The 21,172-nt window shown below is 50.1% G+C and overlaps 1 protein-coding gene across 34 annotated transcripts in view; it reads right to left on the bottom strand.

The window, feature by feature from the left end:
• Positions 1 to 12,281, bottom strand: part of EPB41 (erythrocyte membrane protein band 4.1) — a 204,351-nt gene extending 192,070 nt beyond the window's left edge. For 10 of the 34 annotated variants that reach the window (XM_060017464.1, XM_060017479.1, XM_069540880.1 and 7 more), the window contains exon 1: positions 7,666 to 8,610. In XM_060017464.1, the coding sequence (XP_059873447.1) occupies positions 7,666 to 7,718 (53 nt within the window). In that variant the 5' untranslated portion in view covers positions 7,719 to 8,610. The other 24 variants (XM_060017542.1, XM_060017503.1, XM_060017510.1 and 21 more) reach the window with 6 other exon arrangements.
• Positions 12,282 to 21,172: the final 8,891 nt, after the last annotated feature.

Here is a 21,172-nt window from a genome sequence, read left to right as displayed (position 1 = left end):
AGTGAAAAAGTTACCCAAGATCACCCAGCTAGTAAGAGTCAGAGTTAGGATTCAAACCCACATCTGCCTGGCTTTATTGCTAGTACTGTCTTACAGTTTACAGATGGCCTGCATTCCTGTAATGGTCATTATAATAATACCAGCGTAAAGAGCACGTAAAGAGCAGATCCTTTACCTGCGTTCCCTTATTTAGTTGTCACAACAACCCTATGGAGTGGGTACTATTTTAACCCCCTTCTTTAGCTTTGGGAACTGAAGTCAGAGAGGTGAAGCAATTTGCCCAATGTCACACAGCTAAGAAGGGGTATAGTGGGGAAACCAAGTGTGTCTGACTCCAGAGCCCTATCCTTGCCCACTACACTAACCTGCCTCTCTTCCCTGGTGAAGCCAAGCAAGTGTCTATCTCTTTATCTCTGTTTGACAAATGAGAAAGCTGAGGCCCAGCAAAAGGTATTGATGTGCCTACAGGGACCCAACAACTCAGCAGCTAAGCAGGGACTTGAACCCAGTCTCCTGAGTCTTAAACATAGGGTTATTTCCTCCACCCATAATACCTGAATCCTGGGCACCAGAAAATGGCCCTGTGAGCTGGACCTTTGGGAACTATACCTCCCCCAGAGGCATGGGAACCCCCCTCTAAACCAGGCTAGGCATGGAGAGCCAAGCATGTGCAGGAGAAGAAAGTCTGCAGAATACTGCCTGGGGAAGACAGCGATTGAGCTGGTATGCAGGTGCCCCTAGCTTCGGGCACCTCTGTCTTGGTCTTCCTAAGCCATGGACCCATAGCTGGGAAGGGGTTAGTTATAGAGGAAGCCACTCCAGGCCTGGGCCCCTGCTGGCTAGCACAGCTCTTTGCTGTGATTTCTGCTGAAAAACAAAAAGCTCAATCCTCTGGGCCTAAGTGCTAATTACCAATAATGACATAATAACCATGTGGGCCCAACAGCCAAAGAGTCCCAACTAGAAATTCTGCATAGCTCAGACTCAGGAACAAAAGATTTGGGCACTCCAGCTGAAATGATGCCCTGGCAGAAAATGTCAGAAGCTAAAGGGCTTCAGGGTTGACCCAACCAAGGTATTATCTGGCAGATGGAGATGATGACCACTCATACAATTATTTATTGAGAATCTATTGTGTGTGTGTGTATGTGTGCTCAGAATAGTGCTACACCCAGAGAGGAGAGGCTTCATTTATTCACTAATTCACTCCACAAATATTTACTGAGCACCTACTATGAACCACACACTCTTCTAGGTACAAGGGATATAACATTGAACAAGACAGACAAATATTACCATCGTCACTGAGCTTACATTCCAGTGGGGGGAGTCAAACAATGAGCAAATATTCTATAAAATATTGTATGTCAAAAAGTGATAAGTGCTGTGGAGAAAAATAAGCCAGGAGGGAGGATAGGGAGTGTTGGTGTTGTCGTGCCACACTGTTAAATAGAGTAGTCAGGAAAGGCCTTACTGAGCAGGTGACATGTAAACAAAAAAAATTAAGGAGATGAGAGAACAAGTCGTGGAAGGATCTGGGGGTAGAGTGTTCCAGGTCGAAGGACCAGCAAGTGCAAAGGCCCTGGGGTGGAAGTGTGGTTGGTGGATTCAAGGACTTGCTGCCTGAGATCATACCTCTAGTCATTAACAGAGCTGGGAGAGACAAGGCATCAGACAGACTGATCACCCACTGCATACCTGAACTCTCTTGCATCTTAGGACAATTCTGGAGGTTAGGATTATACTCACTTTTCTCACCACTTTACAGTTGAAGGAATGAGACCCACAGAAGAGAAGTAATGATCCCACATCACACATCTAGAATAGGCAGGTCTGCTTGCCTCCAGCTTTCTCCAGCCTCCCTGCTCCTCTTCTCTATGCCCTGTCTGTGCAAATCCTAAATACGTATGTGTTGAGTGAATGAATGAACAGATGAATCCTGCACATTCTCAAGCCCTGCCTTCTCCGTGAACTGCTTCCCAACTGGCCTTGGCTGATTTCTTCTTGCCTCTGCTAATCTAAGAATAACAACAAAAATTCCAGTGTGCCAGCTATGGATGGAGTACTCTACCTGAATTATCTAATTTAGCCCTTAAGTACCTATGAGAAGGTGCTAATATTTTTCCCGTTTTGTAACTGAGAAAACTAAAGCTCACTGAGGTAAAACAACTTGCTAGAGGTCCCACGGCTGGTCAGTGATGAAACTGCGACTCAAACTGAGCTCTGTTGGCCCTTCTTTTAATCCTGTAATGTTAGGAGAAACCTCTGACATCAATCCATCCCCTTCCTTTTAGAAAACAGAAAACAGAGGCTCAGAGAGGTCAGGAAGAGCTGGGTGAGGGCCGCAGCCCTCCAGCCCCCAGTCTGGTGGTCCTTCTACTCTTCCACATTTGGGGCTGTGGACCAGGTTTGCCCTTCTAGGCCTATTTCACGGCCTCTGCAAAAGTCTTAGTGTCGTCTTAGCTGCCTGAGGGCAGTTCCAGGGAACTCAGAGTCCACCTCTGTCCCCTCAGCCCTCAACTGTCTCCACAGTAAAATCAGCTGAGGCCTGGGTAACCAAGACCCTTCTGACTCTGCTTTTCAAAGTACTGGCAGTGGCATTTGATCAGAGGAGGCTGCGGAAGGGAAACTCTGGCCTCATGTGGCTCCTGGAAGAGAGACCATGCAGGCTTGGTGCCAGGAGGGCAGAGATGGGCAAGGGGCAGAGGCCAAAATCAGGCCAAGGGTGAGGATAGAGTGTTCTAGCCAACTAGGAAGGGGGAGGTGGGGGAGAGGGGGCAAAAGATGCTGAGCCTCTGGCTTTAAAACCAGTTTATTGGGTGTCATCAGTTCAACAAGAAACTGTATCAAATACTCCAGGTTCCTAGGCTGGGAAGAGGTAGGGCAGAAGAAGGTTCTCAGAGGCAGCAGTTGTAACAGCAGTCACGGTTGCTACCTACCACTGAGGCCTCAGAGTGCTGAACCCTGGCCTAAGTGCTTTATCTGCATTATGGCCAATCCTCACAGGAAAATCAGCCCCATTCTACAGCAGAGGAAACTGAGGCTCAGGGAGGTGAAATGATAGCCAGCGTCAAAACCATTCACAGGATAGTGCAAAAAGGGTCCGGAGACCTAGGCTCCTGCTGCATGACCTTCTGCCATCAGCCACCTGCTCTGATCTGAGGTTCCTGCATCTGTGCCAAAAGGGACTTGGTCACCAGCCTTTGCTATAAAATCCAAGAGGCTCAGGGATCCAGTTCTGCCCAGACTGTGGGGCCTCCCACAGATACGGGACATCACTCTGCTGCTGGCTTTGGCCTCTAGCCCAGGAGGGGCCTCTAGGGTGGGGAGCTGGGGAGAGCCCTGCCCTCAAGGCTGAGCGTCCTTGGGCCTGAGGCCAAGGGGGGGCCAGGGGTAGGAGGGAGCAAGCTCGGCAGTGGGCCAGGACCCCTCTGGAGATTGGGCTTGTTTCTTAATCCTTTCCTTCCTTTGTTGGCCAGCGCTCACTGTCAGGAGAGGCAGGGGAAGCAGTGGGTGGGACCAGAGAGACCGAGGAGTCCAAAGCATGATGATTTAGGTAGAGCTGCTTTTGATGGGTGCACGTTACATTCAGACGCTGTACAAGGCCATTCGTGGGGATTACCTCATTGAAGCCTCCACCCTTCCCTGTGAGGAAGGCTGCTGTCCCCATTTTACTGAGGTGGAAACTGAGGTTCAGAGAGGGCAAATGACCGAAGGCCACACAACGTATAAGTGGCAGAGCCAGCAGGGAACCCAGGTTGTTAACTCCTGAGAGAGGCAGCCACTGGGTGTGACTAGAGTGGGGGTAAGAAGGGACAAGGAGGGAAGGAGGGGGGATGGGAGAGGAGGAGGGTGGAAAGGGCCCTGGCAGTCTCTATGAGGGGATCAGGCAGTTATGAAGATGCAGGAAGGAGAGAGTAGCAAGCGATCATCTCCACAGTGACCATCTCCAAAGCCCTGCGTGATCTAGGTCTGCTTCCCTGTCCATCCTCACCTCCCATCACCACCTACCTCTCCCTTTTTGCTCCAGCCATACCAAACTACGTACTTAGGACCCAAGCACATTGTGTAGGTTCAAGCCTTCACACACGCTCTTGCCTGTGCCTAGAAATCTGTTCCCTCCACTGCCCACCTAGAGAGCTGTTATCCATCCTTCAAGTCCCAGCTTAGCTATCTCTTCCCCTGAGGCCTAGAGTTAGGCACCTGCTGGGCTGGGCTCGCTCTGAAGTGCTTCATGCTTCCTGAAGGGTAAGAACCCCCTCTGAGTCATCTTTGTGCCCCCAGAACCTAGTACACAGTCCATGCTCAATAGATGTATGGTGTCTATACTTGTATTTTATCACTGAACCTTTGAGGAAGGCAAAACAGGTTTTCTTGTCCTCTCTCTCAAGGCGCGGACAACAGGGCAAGAGAGGGAGTGACGTCCAGGGGCCACACAGACATTCAGTGACACTGGCAGGGCTAGAACCCAAGGCTTGTCTGCACCTCACAGCCCCTGTCCAGCCTCCACCCCAAAGAGCTCTCTTCCCTGCTAGACCTACCAGGTTCACCACAAGGGACCCCCAAGGCAGAAGTAGGGGGCATGGGCCCTAGGGAAACTGAGGCAGAAGGTGGCAAGGAGCAGACAAGTGGCTTTTACCCCCTGACCCGGCTGTGTCCCTCAGCCAGAGACCCCAGCAGGCCCCATCACCCCCAGACCTAAGACCTCACTCTCACCCCTTCCCCCTCCTGCCTGCCCACTGCAGTTTAGCTCGCCCTGCTGGCTCTGCCTCCTGGACAGAGCTCACAACCCCCCGCTGCTCCCCAGTCTGCAGCTCAGTCCCAGGCCCCATGCCTCAGCATCACTCACCTGGAGGGTTGCCCCTGCCCCTTCCCTCCTGTCTGTGCTCCGCACAGGTGATCCTTCCGAAATACAAGCCTGGCCACGCCATTCCCCTGCTTCACACCCAATGGTCCCCCATGGCCTCTGGGCCAAGTCCCCTAACTCCCCTGAGCCTGTCTCTCCAGCCGCATCCCCCCAAGTGCAGGTCACGGCTCAGTACCTTGGCAAAGCAGTTTTTCCGCTAGGAATGCCCTTTCTCCTGGCCTTTGCCTGAGGAGATGTTCACAGTTCACACCTTAGTGCTTCAATCAAAGGTGGCGTTGATAGTTTCTGTGTCCTCCTCCCCAACCAGACTCTGAGCTCCCAGGCAAGGAGGCAGTTGGGGGCAGAGGTGACACAGATTCACCTCTGTGCCCCATGCCCAACACAGGGCCTGGCACAGAGTGGGTATGAATGAAAGCAGATGGCTAGGAAAGGGAGGTACATTCCTACTTCCAAGAGGCCTCCTCCCTCCCTATATGCAGGTGACTTTCAGAACCTGTTAGATTGGTTACTACCTGCCTGCCCCCAGCGGGTTCCTCCCAGGCCTGGTCTCCACTGTCTCAAGAGGGATATCTTTGTAATCCCAAAATAATACTCATAATTATAACTATAATAACAATAATTACTATCATTGAGTACTCACCATGTGCCTTATGTGCATTATCTAATCCTCATAAGAACTCTTAAGAGGTAGGTAGTTTCTTTTTCTATCCCCATTTTACAGATACGCAAACTAAGTCTCTACGAGGTTAAATGTCTTGCCCAAGGTCACACAACTAGGAAGAGATAGATGCAGGATTCAAAGCCAGGTCTGTCTGACTCTCAACAACTACGCTGGCAGGCCTTCTCCTGCTTTCTGTTCTCTCCTTTCTTGAAAACTCTTGGAGCACCAGGCTGGGTGGGGGTACTGTGCGTGTGTGTGTGTGTGTGTGTGTGTGTGTGCGCACGCGCACGTGCGTGTGCGTGTGTGCGCCATGTGTGTGTGTGCGCGCACGTGCACATATGTGAGTGTGTGTGTGTGTGTGTGTGTGTGTGTGTCTATATATTCAGCAAACAGCCCAGCAGCCCCCACCAGTACTGTGCTGGGCAATGGAGATGGACAGAGAAGACCCAGACCCAGCCTCTGCCTCCTTTGGGGAAGTAAGAGGGTTTCACACTAATAATTGCGGCCTTAGGGTGAGCAGATTTGGGTCTGAGCCCCAGCTCCACCCCTAAATAACTATGTGACTCTGGGTAACTCACTTGATTTACTCTGCACCAATTCCCTCATCCCTAAAGTTGAGGCCATAATGCCTACCTCATAGGGTCACTGGGAGGACTAGATGAGATAATGTGTCTAAAATAACGTATAACAACCAGCCCAGCATATGAAAAATATCCAATAAGTGGCAATAGTACATATGATGACTAGAGAGTCTCAGGATCCCTCGGCCAAGGTGGGATGCAATTCTCCAGGGGCCTCCCTGGAGCCTCCTCAGCCAGGGCCAAATAGTAATAGTGATGATGATTCCTACTCCACCCATTCGCTCACTGAATAATCCTTCAAGGGAAGTATGCTTTATTAACCCTATTTTACAGGTGAGGTAACTGAGGACCAGAGAAGGTGGTTTACTGAACCAAGTCACACAGCAAAAAATGGCAGAGCTGGGACCTCCACTCAGCTACTTCCACACTGGGCAGAAGCCAGCCCTTATCCCTGGGCCCTGGCCAGCCTGCTGGGGAGTCTGGGGTTCCTGACTCCTAGAGTCTAGTTCCACCCAGGTGGGAAGTTAAAAGTAGGAGAAAGGAGCCAAAAAGAGGAACACTTTACTTAGTCCTCTCCCAGAATGAGCCCAGGCCTGGGAGAAAACCAACAGCTACCAAGCAGGGCCCTGTGCCCCGCACTTCTCACTGGCTCCTTCCCACGCCCGAGTGGGGCAAGTGCTGTGATATGCATGTCGCAGATGAGGTCTCCAAGACTCAGAGAGGTTAGTGACTTATCCAAGATCACACAGCTAGGAAAGTGGCAGTCCTAGGAGGCAGAGTCCCTCCCCATCCCTCCCTCCTTCAGCCCCAGACCTCCCCAGCCGACCCACCCTTCTGATGAAATCCAGAGGCTCTGCCACTCCTTCCCCAGGCCTAAGCGGAGGCCCTGAGTCTTGCTGCCTAGGCCCCTCTCTCTGCTGACTGATGCCTCCTTGGTACTTGATCCCACACTCAGTTCAGAGGACCCAGAGCTCACTTAACAGAGACCTGGCCCCCAAGGAATGCACAATCTTGGGAGCAAAGAGGGGACTCATGCTCACTGAGCCCCTATAAGGCTGGGCACTTCATATGCATTAGCCATTTAATCCAATACACAGCACAATGACGGGTGCACAGTGATGCTGAATTAATATTTTCTTTCGTTCAGAAATATTCATTGCGTACCTACTGTGAGCCACTCTATCCTTGGTGCTGGGATACAGCAGTGCACAGGTGAACAAACATCCCGGCCCTCGTGGGGCTTACGAGAATAAAAGAATAAACATACTTGTGTCAGGTAGGTGTTAATATTCCCACTTTACAGATGCAAAACGGAGACGCAAAGAGCCACCCATCAGTGGCTAAAACCAGATGCAAAAATCACTGCATCAGTGTGTCAGGAGTCTGGAAAGAAGTCAGCTGGTTGTGATAGGATCCTAACTTCAGAGTTAGGATCTTCCCTCAGCTCTTCCTCCCCCACCCCAGGCCTCCCTTTACACCTCCCAGTGGCCTCAGAGCCACAGGACGCGCGTTAGAATACAGCCCATTGGCAGTTACTTAGCCAAACCAGTACTCACCCAGAAGCAGCCATGGGATCACGCAGCCATTGGGGGAGAAGCCGTGGAGTCATCGCCGCAGCGGCACATGGAAGCAAAGGACAGCAGTGAGATACAAGCACAGCCAACAAACAAGCCTTTGGGGCCCCTCTTTGGCCTGAGCCTGGGCCTGGGGGAAACCCTGCCCTTCCCTCTGCCTCCGGGGCTCTTTGGGGCAGATACCGTCTTAGTCAGCAGTCTGATAATCTGATAATCTACCCTGAGCTCATCGGGTCTCCATGGGCCCAGCCCACTGGAGGCAGCAGGATCCCTGCGGACAAACATTAGCTGAGTACCTACTGTGTACCAGGTGTTGGTCCCTGCCCTCATGGAACCTACAGTCAGTGAGGAAGCAATCTTATAAATAATAACTGAATTACAACTGTGATGAGTGCTTCAAGGAGGAGACTTGAGAACTTGGGGTCATACCCTGGCTCTACCATGTACTAGCTTGGTGACCTTGGGCCTATTTCTTGACTTCTCTGTGTCTCAGATTTTCATCTGTAAAATGCAGAAAGTATTAGTACCCACCTCCAGGGTTGTTGTGAAGATTAAGTAAGTTAATATATGTAAAACATTTTGAACAATGCTTGGCACACAGTAACACAGCAAACTTCATAAATGTTAGCTACTGTTATCACAGGGAGCTGTAAGCATGGGTTTCAGAGAGATCTGGTGTGGGTCAGGCCACCATCTACCTGAGAAGGCAGAGACTAAAGGAGACAATGAGAGGTGAAGCTCTGAGCCCAGTGCCTGGTGTATGGTAACAAATTACTCAATAAATAGTGGTGACATTCTTAGGGTTGCTCTCCAGTGCATCACCCCAGGGTGAAGCATCTCAGCAGCGTTGCTGTCAGAAATGCTCCCTCCCCACAAACACACACCCAGAAGTGCAGCTTTGGACTGAAAAATAACCAGCACCCACATTCTCACCTGATTCCACAAATGCCGCATCTCCTTTGACCTTCACAATGACCCCGGAAGTGGACAAAGGCAAAATTATTACTATTCCCATTTTACAGATGAGGACAGTGAGGTGAAGAGACTCCTCTCTGTGTGTTCTTGGCCGCTCACTTCACGTCTCCAAGACTAGTTAAGTGGTCAAGCCAGGATTCCAACTGGCATCTGCCTGGATGTTGTTCTCCAGGTCTTCCCATCCATTTTGCCCTTCAGTCTCTGCCATACTAGCTGTCCAGCCCCAGACAAGCCTTTGAACCTCTCCAACCTCAGTCCCTTCATCTAAAATAGTTGCTGTCAAACAGCCAGCCCAGGATCCAAGCTGTTCCTGACCCAGATTCTCCCTCCGCAGGCTCAGCCACTTCTACCCAACCCCTCCTCTAACCCTTGACCCCATCACCAAACTCAGCCACTCACCCACAGGCCAAGGAATGTCTGTACTCAACTACTCTAAACCCATGCTTTACAGACGGAGAAACTGAGGTCCAAATTGGCCACATACCCAGGGTTGCCTTTCAGTGCCCAGCTCTTGCACTGAGCATAGGCAGGTGGGGCTGGCCCTCTGGAGAAACTCCCTGTGAGGCCCTGACCCCCAAGTTGCTCCTTCTGCTTCTTTCCCCCCTTACTGGAACCAGTGGGCACCCACAGAGCCTGTCCCCCACCTCCCCAGCCTGAACATCCCAGAGCTCTGAGCTCACCCAGCAGGGGTCAGGCAGGTTCTGCAGGTAAGGGCTAAGCAATGTGGGCACCTCAGTACCTACGGGTGGAGTCTCCCCCTTTTAGCCGAGTCTGGGCTTTGGAGGCAGACAGACCTGGCTTAGAATCCTAGCCCAGCCACTTCCTAGCTGTGTGACTTTGGTCAAGTCAATTCACTCCCTGAACTCCTGTGAAATAGGGATAATACCTATTCCCTCACGAGGATGTAAGAATTATGAGGAATACGTAATGTTGCATATTAAAGGCTTGGCACAGAGCGCCATGCACTCTGTAAGTGCTCGAGCCGCTGCAGTTCCAACTGTGATTCGAGAACACAGGCCAAGAACAGGACTTGGGGGCCCATCACACTCAAACTTGCCCTTGCCCCATTCTCTCCCCCTCCCCTCACGTGGGGTGAGGGTAGTCCCAAACCAGGTCCCGGAGGCTGTAGTAACAGGCGCCGGAAGATCCTTAGAGACTCTAGGCTCATCTGGCCTTCTCATTTCCCAGAAAGAGAAACTGAGACCCAGGGAGAAAAGTGACTGCCCACAGACTATCAGGGAGTGGAATCCTGCCCCATTAATATAAATCTTAGGCCCCGGGGAAATTCTGAATGCCCCATCCCCCGGGGACTATCATAAAGGTCCACTCTGCAAATCCCCAACAAATCTCAGGCCACCATGACCTCTATGGTGAGTCTTTCATGGGTATCCTATTCAGCTCTTTGGCCAGCTGACCCATATATGTCACACAGTAGGTGCTCAGGAAAGGCTTAGGGAATAACCACATGAAATTACTCTCTGGTTCCACAGCTCTGCTCAGGCTCCCCCTCCAGAGGTCTCTTCTTGCATCTCCCTTCCTCACTTCCACCACAGCCCGCTTCTGTCTCAGGTCCTATCAGCTGTACCCAACTCCAGCCAGCAGAGCTCTGCGCCTCCAGAGGCCTGTACTGTATCAGCATCTTCCCAGCCAGGCTGGGAGGTTCCTGCCCAGCAGAGTCAGCCAGGCTCCCTGCCAGGGTCCACTCTGCAAAGGGGGTGCTGGCCTTGCCCTGCTAGGGGCCCCACCCCCACTGGCCTAGGGAGTGGGGCAGCCTGGGAGCTTCTATTGGCCCCTGGGGCCTTCAGGAGGGAGGCCAGCCTGGTCTAGGCAGTTCAGGGATGGGCTGAGCAGGAAACACATGCGTGTCACCCACACACCCAGGCACTCCTCCTGCATCCCACAGTGCTAGGAACTGGCAGGCTCTGCCTGTCTCTCCTATATACCCAGAGGAAACCTCAGGGCTTCCTCACTCTATTCCCTTCTTAAAACACCCCTGTTGGCCTGTTCCCAGAACAGTTACCATTCTGGTCACCGCACATGCTTTGCCTCATTTGATTCTGCTAATGCCTGTAAGAGCTGGATTATTGACTAAGGAGGAACCTGGGGCTCAGAGAGGTGAAGTGATTCATGCAAGGTCACATAGCAAGGAAGTGGCAGGACCAGGACTCAAACCCAGTTCTGCTGCATGTAAAGCCTACAGGGTACCAGAAGTCCCCTCCTGTCCCTCCTCTCTGCTCCCTACAGCTTCTGGATGCCCTTCTTCCCAAAACTTCCACCCCCTCTGCAAAGTCTCTCCTCCCCCATTCCTAGTCAGAATTAACAATTACCACCTCATAGCTGCTATTAACACCTTGTTTACATGCACCCGACAGCAGCAGGTACACCTTGTTTACATGCACCGGACAGCAGCCAGTATGGGAGTTATTTCTGAGGTGTCTGTCTCTCTGACACTCAGGAGGGACCTGAAAGCAGGGAGTGATCCCAGTAAGTGCTCCTTAGACCTGAGAGTCTGTCACTTCTATCTCCACCCTCCCCCGCCCCCCATGCAAAAGTCCTCTGGCCTCCTCCTGTTGATCGCCTGCCCACGCCAGTCCCCAGGCCTGTAACTGGGGTGAAGTTGGGAGCATGCAGTAACATCAGGGGCTCTGTGCCCGTGCTCTGGCCCCTCCCCGGCCCCACTCTCTTCCCTTCAGTAGCTGAGCAGCTAGGCTGACCTGACACCAGGCAGTTCTCACACGGACTCCCAGCTTCCCTAAGCCCAAGCCCAGGTCAGGCTCTCCCCAAGCCTCCTCCTGGAGAAAATGACTCCAGAAGCAGAGAGGGGTCTGCCTTCAGCCCTAATCCGGGAACTTAAGGGTGTCACATTCAGCCACTCCCTCCCAGAAGAAGCTGTGGGCCTCGGAGTAACCTCCCCCAGTCCCATGGGGTAGTCCTCCCCTCCCGCCTTCTGGGGCAAGCTAGGGCTGAGGTCGATCTGGACAAGTCCCGGCCCTCAATTTGTTGGAGGGGAGAAGTCCTATCCTACCCCCAAAGAGGTGGGGTCTCTCTTTCGGGGTAGGATAGGAAAGTGTAGGCGAGGGCAGAAAACTCTCAGAGAAAGACAGAGGACAGGGACAGGGAGAGACTGGGCCACACAGAGGAGATAAGAGACACAGGGAACCGCGGGCAAGCAGGAACCAGAGCACGACAGAGAGACTCGGCCGACTGGAGACAGAGAGAAGTCTCCTAGACCAAGCCTGGAAGGGAGCGTGTGCGTCCAGGGCGGCGACCGGAGAGCCACCCTGGCGGGCAGAGCCTGCGCCCCAGCTCACGGGTCCCTCAGTCCGGAAACTCAAAGTCAGTTACGTAAGGGCCGGAGGGGCCCTGGGCCCGGGTGCCCCCTCCCGCTGCACGCCGCCAGCCCGCCCGCTCCGCCGGCGCTGCAGCTGGCCCGGCAGGAGCACTCGGGGCCCGACAGGGCGGGGTTGGGGGGAGGGCTGGGCTGCAGCACTCCTTAGAGACACGCCCGCCGGCACCTAACCCGGGACCCCCGACCCAGACAAGCCCGGGACCGGCTGGGATCGCCAGCGCCAAGAGTCCATCTCCGGACGCGAGCTCTCGGACCCGCTTCCCGTCGCCCCTGCCCCTCCCCGCACTCCGAACTTCGAGACGCCCAGGCCCCTCTGGACCCCCAGTTCGGAACTTGGAACCCGGGACCCCTAGAGCCCCCGATCCCGACCCCTAGGACCAGATCTCTCCCCACCCGCGGGACGGCCCGGGCCCTAGGGAGTGGGTCCATCCGTCTCTCACCCCGTCCCTCCCGGGGTCGGCCCCAGGCGGTCCGGGCTCACCTGGGCCGGATGGGGCGGAGACCTGGCTGGGCCGGGCCGGGCCGCGTTCTCGCCCTCCGCCACTCTTGCCCTTTAAGAGGTTCCTGCCACTTTGCCCCGCCGGGGGCCTCCACCTGCACTGACAGGGCAACTCCGGCTTGAGGCCCCGCCCCCGACCCGGGGCGCCTTCTGATTGGTGCAGGCAACTGCCAGTCAGCGGGGCGGCGTGGGGGAAAGAGCCAGGCACTGTGAGCGTCGCAACCGGGAAGGGGCGGGGGCTGCAGGTGCGGCCTGACCGGACGCCTAGCTCTGGGCGGCAGGGTGCTGACCCTTTGGGTCTGGGGAGGGTCGGGCAGAGAGCTGCTGGATTGGCTGGTGTGGTGTCTGACGTCATATGGCGAAAGTATGGTGCAATTTGCCACGTGGTGCTACCCTTAAGGCTGGAAGGGAGATAGGGAGTTTGTCATAAGGGACTTAGGGAAGTGACCCTGGCGAGGACCCCTTGGTGGCCTGTCCCACCTGTGTGACCTCGAGCGAGTCACTTCTCTGAATCTGAATTTCCTCAACTATAAATCTTACAATGTTTTCCTGAGAATTAGCGATATATGTTAAGTGTCAAGGGCAGGTCTGTCACACAGTTGGTGGCGTTCAGTAAATGTGGGTTCTCCCTTCATCCCCATCTTGCCACTCTTCTCAGAGACTTTCCCCCTCCTGATTGTCCATCCCATCAGCGCTGGAAGGGGCTTACATAGTCACTGGTCCAAGTCCCCTCCCCTCTTTACCTCATTTCAGACCTGTTCTCACATACTTCCAATGACAGGAAGCTCACCACCTACCAGTCAGGCCGCCTTCATTTTAAAAACGTCCTGAGACTTCAAAAGCTCTGCCTAAAATGAAGGCCAGCTCTGCCCTTGAGGAGTCCTGCCCACAGAGAACAAACCTAATCCCTCTTCCCTGCTGAGGAATCAAAGAATCATAAAATCATAGGATATTTCAGGTTGGAGAGCCATGGAGAGCTAATCACTTCTGGGGGCAAATGGAGCATACTGAAGCTCACTGAGGACTAGTGACTTCCTATGACTTCAGTGGTCTTCCTATTAGATGGACTCTGGAATCAGACTGCCTTAGTCTCAGAACCCAACACTGCTACTTACAAGCTGTGCTGTTAAATGAAATAATCCATGTAAAGTACAAAGAACAGTGCCAGTCTCAGGGTAAGCATCCAAAAAGTGTCAGCCTTTATTATGATTATTGATGTTAACGTTATATCAAAGTTATAAATTCATGGTTTGCTCCCCCAAATTCACTGAAGCCTCCTCTGAGCCAAGTCTTGTTTTAGTTTTCAGGGCCCTGGTCCCCGCCTTCAAGAGGCTCACAGTCTAGCAGAGAAGGGTCTGAGCCCCTAGATCTAGGGGATGCTTTCTGGTAAAGGTGCACAGGCTCCAATGCACCACAGAATCTCTAGTTCCTTTAACCAGAAATCTGGACACTTGAGACCCTTTCAGTCCTTCGCCCAGGGGACCCCACAGGGAAAGCTGACACACACACAGGTTCCCAAGCCTACTGAGGCACCTTTCACTCGTCCACATTCTCACCTGCCCACCAGGTGATATTGCCCAGTGTTACGAGTTTGGGATTTGGAGGCAATCGAGTCTAGGCTCTTCATCTTACCACCTTCGTACCTCTGGGCAAATCACTTTCCCTCCGGATTAATAAGAGCCCCAACTTCATATAGAACTGTTTCGAAAATTAAATGAGAGTATGTGAAAATACATAAGCAAATACCCGGTAATGGATCCAATGTTAGTTTTTAATTGCTCCCACATGTGTTCATTCACCTGGGAGAAAGCAGGCTGTGAATGCCTAGATTTAGCCTCGGCAAAAGGGGTTTCCTCCCCCTACACCCCCCTCTTCTCCGCTCCTCAATCGAAGGAGCCGGGCGAGGAGAATCCCGCAGCGGCCCGGACTAGGCTATTCTAAGTAGCTGCCGCAGGCCCCGCCCCCTCCCGGATTGGGGCTGGCACTTGGCTCCTCCTCTGCTAGGCAGGAGCTGCTTGGGGGTGACTCAGCAACGCCAGCGCCTGCCCTGGCCTGATAACTGTGTGGGCCTGGGAATGCGTGTGTGGTGGGGGAGGCCTCTGTGTTTCCGAGTTCGTGCGCGGGACGTCTACGTGGGAGTGTGCTTGTGATCTTGACCTTGTGTGTGTCTCTCATCTCTGTGTATTGGGGGCGGGGTGCATTTATGGGTGTGCCAGTGTGCCCTTGTTGGTGAGTTTGCACGGAGGGTGTGACTCTGTGTTTGTCTCTCTCTGTGTCATATAAACTGGGCCCCCACCCCCACCCCGGCCCCACCTCCCACCAGGCCCTGGGGCCCTAGAGAAGTCTGCCCTGCCCAGGGCCCTCTCTGCCTAGACAGCCTGGGTTTCTTGCTGAGGTGACCTGTGCACTTGTGTGGGGGGTGGGATGGCTGGGTGCTGTCACCGCCTGGACTCCTGGCCCCCTGCCCCACCGCCCCTGCCTGTGAAGTCTCCACCTCCCTCCCCTGACTCAGGGAGTAATTTGTTCCCTGAGGTGATCCCTGTGGGGGAGGCCTCCAGAGGAGGCGATCACTATTATTTTATGTGCATTCTCTCATTTGATCCCATTGAATCCTTACAGCCAAAAGTGTTCTAAAGAGGGTCTGAGAGCAGAAGCGACAGCCAAGGTCACACAGCTCGTATCCCCAGACTGAGCACCGAGTTTGCCTGGGGCCTGTGGGGGACTGATAAGCTTGGGGGAAGGAACCTGTTTGTGTCTCCCCCTCCTCCTGCGTTGCCTGGGCCTCCAGCCAACTCCCTATCCTGCCAGAGCCTGGGCTCTGCCACCAGCCCTGATTGGGTTTTGAGTTGGATGATAATGAGGCCAGGGTATGGGGCAGGGCCAATGTGGGAGCGTCTGTTCCTTCAACAAAACTTAACTGAACACATTATTCAGAACTGACCAGTACCCAGTCTAACTGGGGAAGGGTGTCACAAGACCAGGCCACAAGGAATGATGGAGACAGAGTGGAAAGCTCAGGCCTGAGGCAGGGGATGTGGCTGGAATCTGCTGCAGGTTTGAATCCTGACTCCACCATTCACAGGGTGGGTGTATGACCTGGCCAGTCATATTTCTCTCCTAGCCTGTCTCCTCAACAGTCAAATGAGGTAACGCACTCATCCTGCCATTACCTCACTTTCCTGACTCCAGGACATCATGACTCTAGGGTATTAGACGGGGTTGCCATTTGTAAACTGAAAGTTGCTCTCCATACATAATGGATGTTCCTGTTGTGATTCACGGCCTCCTGTGATGAAGGCCCTAAAGCAACTGTATACCCAGAGCCCAGAAAAGAAAAAGGATCCCATCTGAGGGATTAGGGAAGATTGCCTGGAAAAGGTGACCTTCCAGCTAGACTTTTAAGGATGAATTTTCTATATGGAAATGGAAGAGGGCATTCCAGGGGGAGGGACAGCCTGCACAGAGGCCTGGAAGTCGAATAGTGAAGGTGTACTTTGGGAACAGAAAATGGTCTGGTATATTTGGAGCACAGAGTGAATTGTGCGACCATATAGTGGAAGGCCTTGAATGCCAGGTTAAGACCAGGGCAGGTGGGACTTTCTTGGTGGTCCAGTGGCTAAGACTTTGCGCTCCCAATGCAGGGGGCCTGGGTTCGATCCCTGGTCGGTGTACTAAGATCCTGCATGCCACAACTAAGACCCGGCGCAGCCAAATAAATAAATAAATATTTGTTTTAATAAAAGAGCAGGGCAGGTGGTGGGGGAGAGGGCAGATACTGACATTTGGGGATCAGCCAGGGAGGCTTTGAGGTAGAGACAGCCATGTGCTGGCTGGGGTGTGGCAGTCACTTGGGGGACATCTGAGGTGAAGAGAGAGAGAACTGGTGAGAAGTGGTTCAAGGAACCCTCCCCAGGAGGATCCATTTGAAGCCTGGGGAAGATCCCCAGGATGACATCAAGGTGGGCAAGACGCTGCAGAGCCCCCTCCAAGGGAGAGATGGGGATTGGTAGGGATGGAGAAAAAGCCGAGTCAGATGCCCCAGTCCAGGGAGGGATGCATGTGTGGGCACAGAGGGTGCCCACCAATAAACACCGAAGGTCTCTGAAGGCCCTGCTGCCCAGCTTTGCTAGTGTGGGGAGGGGGCCAATCCCGCCAGGAGAACCCCTTGCCAGGGGAGGTGTCATCCCCAGAAGCCCCTATTCAAACAGCAGTGGTTGCCAATGATTGGCTTTTTATGTATCTGCCAGGTACTTCACTAACCTGTTCCCATGAGATCCCCCTATTTTATCTGGGTGAGGTGAAGTGACTACTTGCGATTACAGAGCCAGTGGCAAGGCCAGGACTTGAAGGCAGCACTTCCCGTTTCCTGACAGGGCAGGAAAGAGCTGCTGGAGGTGTTTGGTGGGAAGGCTAAGATTCTGGCTGTTTGGGGCCAGGAATCTGGAAGGCGCAGGCTTCATGGAGAAGGAAAGATGGTGTCTGCCGCCACCTTGCGGTCATAGAGCCGCTGGGGTGGCGTAGAGCTCAGCCGCCCAGGCTGCCGAAGGGGACCAGCGCCAGGGGCTGAACCTGTCGTAGGGGGGCTGCTTTGGGCGCATGGGGGTCAGCTCTGAGGCAGGGGGTTGTGGTGTTCCTCTCAGTGCCTTTGAGAGGATTAAAAGAGATCATCTTTACTCCTGTAAAGACCCTTCACAGCCTTTGCTCTATCTTTACAGTTGGGTAAACTCAGGACTCAGTGGGCAGGTCTAGGATTCTGGGGCCTAAAGATTATTTGGAGCCCTCTCTAAAAAAATATGTAAAGTTAAGAATAAAAAAATGGAGAACTATATTCAATATCTTATGATAAACCAAAATAGAAAAGAATATTTTAAAAAAGAATATATTAATATATATCAAGATATGTATAACTGAATCACTTTGCTGTATAGCAGAAATTAACACAACATTGTAAATCAACTATACTTCAATTAAAAAATTGATTACAAAAAATATATATCATGCAAAACAACACCAAAAAAACAAAAAAGAATAAAAAATACCTGTAGCCACTCAAGGTCAGAGGACACAAGTGGGAAGGAGGGAAAGTCAGAGTGGAAAGATGCAGTGGTCTCAACCAACTGAAGTTCATGTAATTCTTTTTTTTGAATTTTATTTTATTTATTTTTTTTATAAAGCAGGTTCTTATTAGTTATCCATTTTATACATATTAGTGTATACATGTCAATCCCAATCTCCCAATTCATCACACCGCCACCAGCACCACCACCCGCGGCTTTCCCCCCTTGGTGTCTATACGTTTGCTCTCCACATCTGTGTCTCAATTTCTGCCCTGCAACCCGGTTCATCTGTACCATTTTTCTAGGTTCCACATATATGCGTTACTATACAAGATTTGTTTTTCTCTTTCTGACTTACTTCACTCTGTATGACAGTCTCTAGACTAATCCACGGCTCTACAAATAACCCAATTTCGTTCCTTTTGATGGCTGAGTAATATTCCATTGTATATATGTACCACATCTTCTTTACCCATTCGTCTGTCGATGGGCATTTAGGTTGCTTCCATGACCTGGCAATTGTAAATAGTGCTGCAATGAACAGTGGGGTGCATGTGTCTTTTTGAATTATGGTCTTCTCAGGGTATATGCCCAGTAGTGGGATTGCTGGGTCATATGGTAATTCTATTTTTAGTTCTTTAAGGAACCTCCATACTGTTCTCCATAGTGGCTGTATCAATTTACATTCCCACCAACAGTGCAAGAGGGTTCCCTTTTCTCCACACCCTCTCCAGCATTTATTGTTTGTAGATCTTCTGATGATGCCCATTCTAACTGGTGTGAGGTGATACCTCATTGTAGTTTTGATTTGCATTTCTCTAATAATTAGTGATGTTGAGCAGCTTTTCATGTGCTTCTTGGCCATCTGTATGTCTTTGGGGAAATGTTTATTTAGGTCTTCTTCTGTTTTGGGCTTGGGTTGTTTGTTTTTTTAATATTGAGCTGCATGAGCTGTTTATATATTTTGGAGATTAATCCTTTGTCCGTTGATTCATTTGCAAATATTTTCTCCCATTCTGAGGGTTGTCTTTTCGTCTTGTTTGTAGTTTCCTTTGCTGTGCAAAAGATTTTAAGTTTCAATAGGTCCTATTTGGTTATTTTTGTTTTTATTTCCATTACTCTAGGAGGTGGATCAAAGAAGATCTTGCTGTGATTTATGTCATAGAATGTTCTTCCTATGTTTTCCTCTAAGAGTTTTATAGTGTCCGGTCTTACATTTAGGTCTCTAATCCATTTTGAGTTTATTTTTGTGTATTGTGTTAGGGAGTGTTCTAATTTCATTCTTTTACATGTAGCTGTCCAGTTTTCCCAGCACCACTTATTGAAGAGACTGTCCTTTCTCCATTGTATATCCTTGCCTCCTTTGTCATAGATTAGTTAACCATAAGTGCATGGGTTTATCTCTGGGCTTTCTATCCTGTTCCACTGATCTATATTTCTGTTCTTGTGCCAGTACCATATTGTCTTGATTATTGTAGCTTTGTAGTATAGTCTGAAGTCAGGGAGTCTGATTCCTCCAGCTCCAATTTTTTCCCTCAATATTGCTTTGGCTCTTCGGGGTCTTTTTTGTCTCCATACAAATTTTACGATTTTCTGTTCTAGTTCTGTAAAAAAAAATGCCACTGGTAATTTGATGGGGATTGCATTGAATCTGTAGATTGCTTTGGGTAGTATAGTCATTTTCACAATATTGATTCTTCCAATCCAAGAACATGGTATATCTCTCCATCTGTTTTGTATCATCTTTAATTACTTTCATCAGTGTCTCATGGTTTTCTGCAGTGTCTCATGGTTTTCTGTCTTTTGTCTCCTTAGGTAGGTTTATTCCTAGGTATTTTATTCTTTTGTTACAATGGTAAGTGGGAGTGTTTCCTTAATTTCTCTTTCAGATTTTTCATCATTAGTGTATAGGATTGCAAGAGATTTCTTTGCATTAATTTTGCATCCTGCAACTTTACCAAATTCATTGATTAGCTCTAGTAGTTTTCTGCTGGCATCTTTAGGATTCTCTATGTATAGTATCATGTCATCTGCAAACAGTGACAGTTTGACTTCTTCTTTTCCAATTTGTATTCGTTTTATTTCTTTTTCTTCTCTGATTGCCGTGGGTAGGACTTTCAAAACTATGTTGAATAATAGTGGTGAGAGTGGACATCCTTGTCTTGTTCCTGATCTTAGAGGAAATACTTTCAGTTTTTCACCATTGAGAATGATGTTTGCTGTGGGTTTGTCGTATATGGCCTTTATCATGTTGAGGTAGTTTCCCTCTATGCCCATTTTCTGGAGAGTTTTTATCATAAATGGGTGTGGAATTTTGTCAAAAGCTTTTTCTGCATCTATTGAGATGACCATATGGTTTTTATTCTTCAACTTGTTAATATGGTGTATCACATTGATTGATTTGCATATACCGAAGAATCCTTGCATCCCTGGGATAAATCCCACTTGATCATGGGGGTGTTGATCACTTAACATCCTTTTAATGTGTTGTTGGATTCTGTTTGCTAGTATTTGGTTGAGGACTTTTGCATCTATACTCATCAGTGATACTGGTCTGTAATTTTCTTTTTTTGTAGTATCTTTGTCTGGTTTTGGTATCAGGGTGATGGTGGCCTCATAGAATAAGTTTGGGAGTGTTCCTTCCTCTGCAATTTTTTGGAAGAGTTTGAGAAGAATGGGTGTTAGCGCTTCTCTAAATGTTTGATAGAATTCACCTGTGAAGCCATCTGGTCCTGGACTTTTGTTTGTTGGAAGATTTTTAATCACAGTTTCAGTTTCATTACTTGTGATTGGTCTGTTCATATTTTCTATTTCTTCCTGGTTCAGTCTGGGAAGGCTATACCTTTCTAAGAATTTGTCCATTTCTTCCAGGTTGTCCATTTTATTGGCATAGAATTGCTTGTAGTAGTTTCTTAGGATGCTTTGTATTTCTGCAGTGTCTGTTGTAACTTCTCCTTTTTCATTTCTAATTTTATTGATTTGAGTCCTCTCCCTCTTTTTCTTGATGAGTCTGGCTAATGGCTTATCAATTTTGTTTACCTTCTCAAAGAACCAGCTTTTAGTTTTATTGATCTTTGCTATTGTTTTCTTTGTTTCTATTTCATTTCTTTCTGCTCTGATCTTTATGATTTCTTTCCTTCTACTAACTTTGGGTTTTGTTTGTTCTTCTTTCTCTAGTTCCTTTAGGTGTAAGGTTAGATTGTTCATTTGAGATTTTTCTTGTTTCTTGAGGTAGGCTTGTATTGCTATAAACTTCCCTCTTAGAACTGCTTTTGCTGCATCCCATAGGTTTTGGATTGTTGTGTTTTCATTTTCATTTGTCTCTAGGTATTTTCTTATTTCCTCCTTGAGTTCTTCATTGATCTCTTGGTTATTTAGTAATGTATTGTTTAGCCTCCATGTGCTTGTGTTTTTTATGTTTTTTTCCCTGTAATTGATTTCTAATCTCATAGAAATCAATTACAGGGAAATTTTTGTGGTCAGAAAAGATGCTTGACATGATTTCAATTTTCTTAAATTTACTGAGGCTTGATTTGTGACCCAAGATGTGATCTATCCTGGAGAATGTTCCATGCGCACTTGAGAAGAAAGTGTAATCTGCTGTTTTTG

Source organism: Delphinus delphis, chromosome 1, assembly GCF_949987515.2.
Source record: "Delphinus delphis chromosome 1, mDelDel1.2, whole genome shotgun sequence".
NCBI lineage: Eukaryota > Metazoa > Chordata > Mammalia > Artiodactyla > Delphinidae > Delphinus > Delphinus delphis.
The sequence above is the reverse complement of the archived record's forward strand: the minus strand, read 5'-3'. Positions and strand labels throughout refer to the sequence as shown.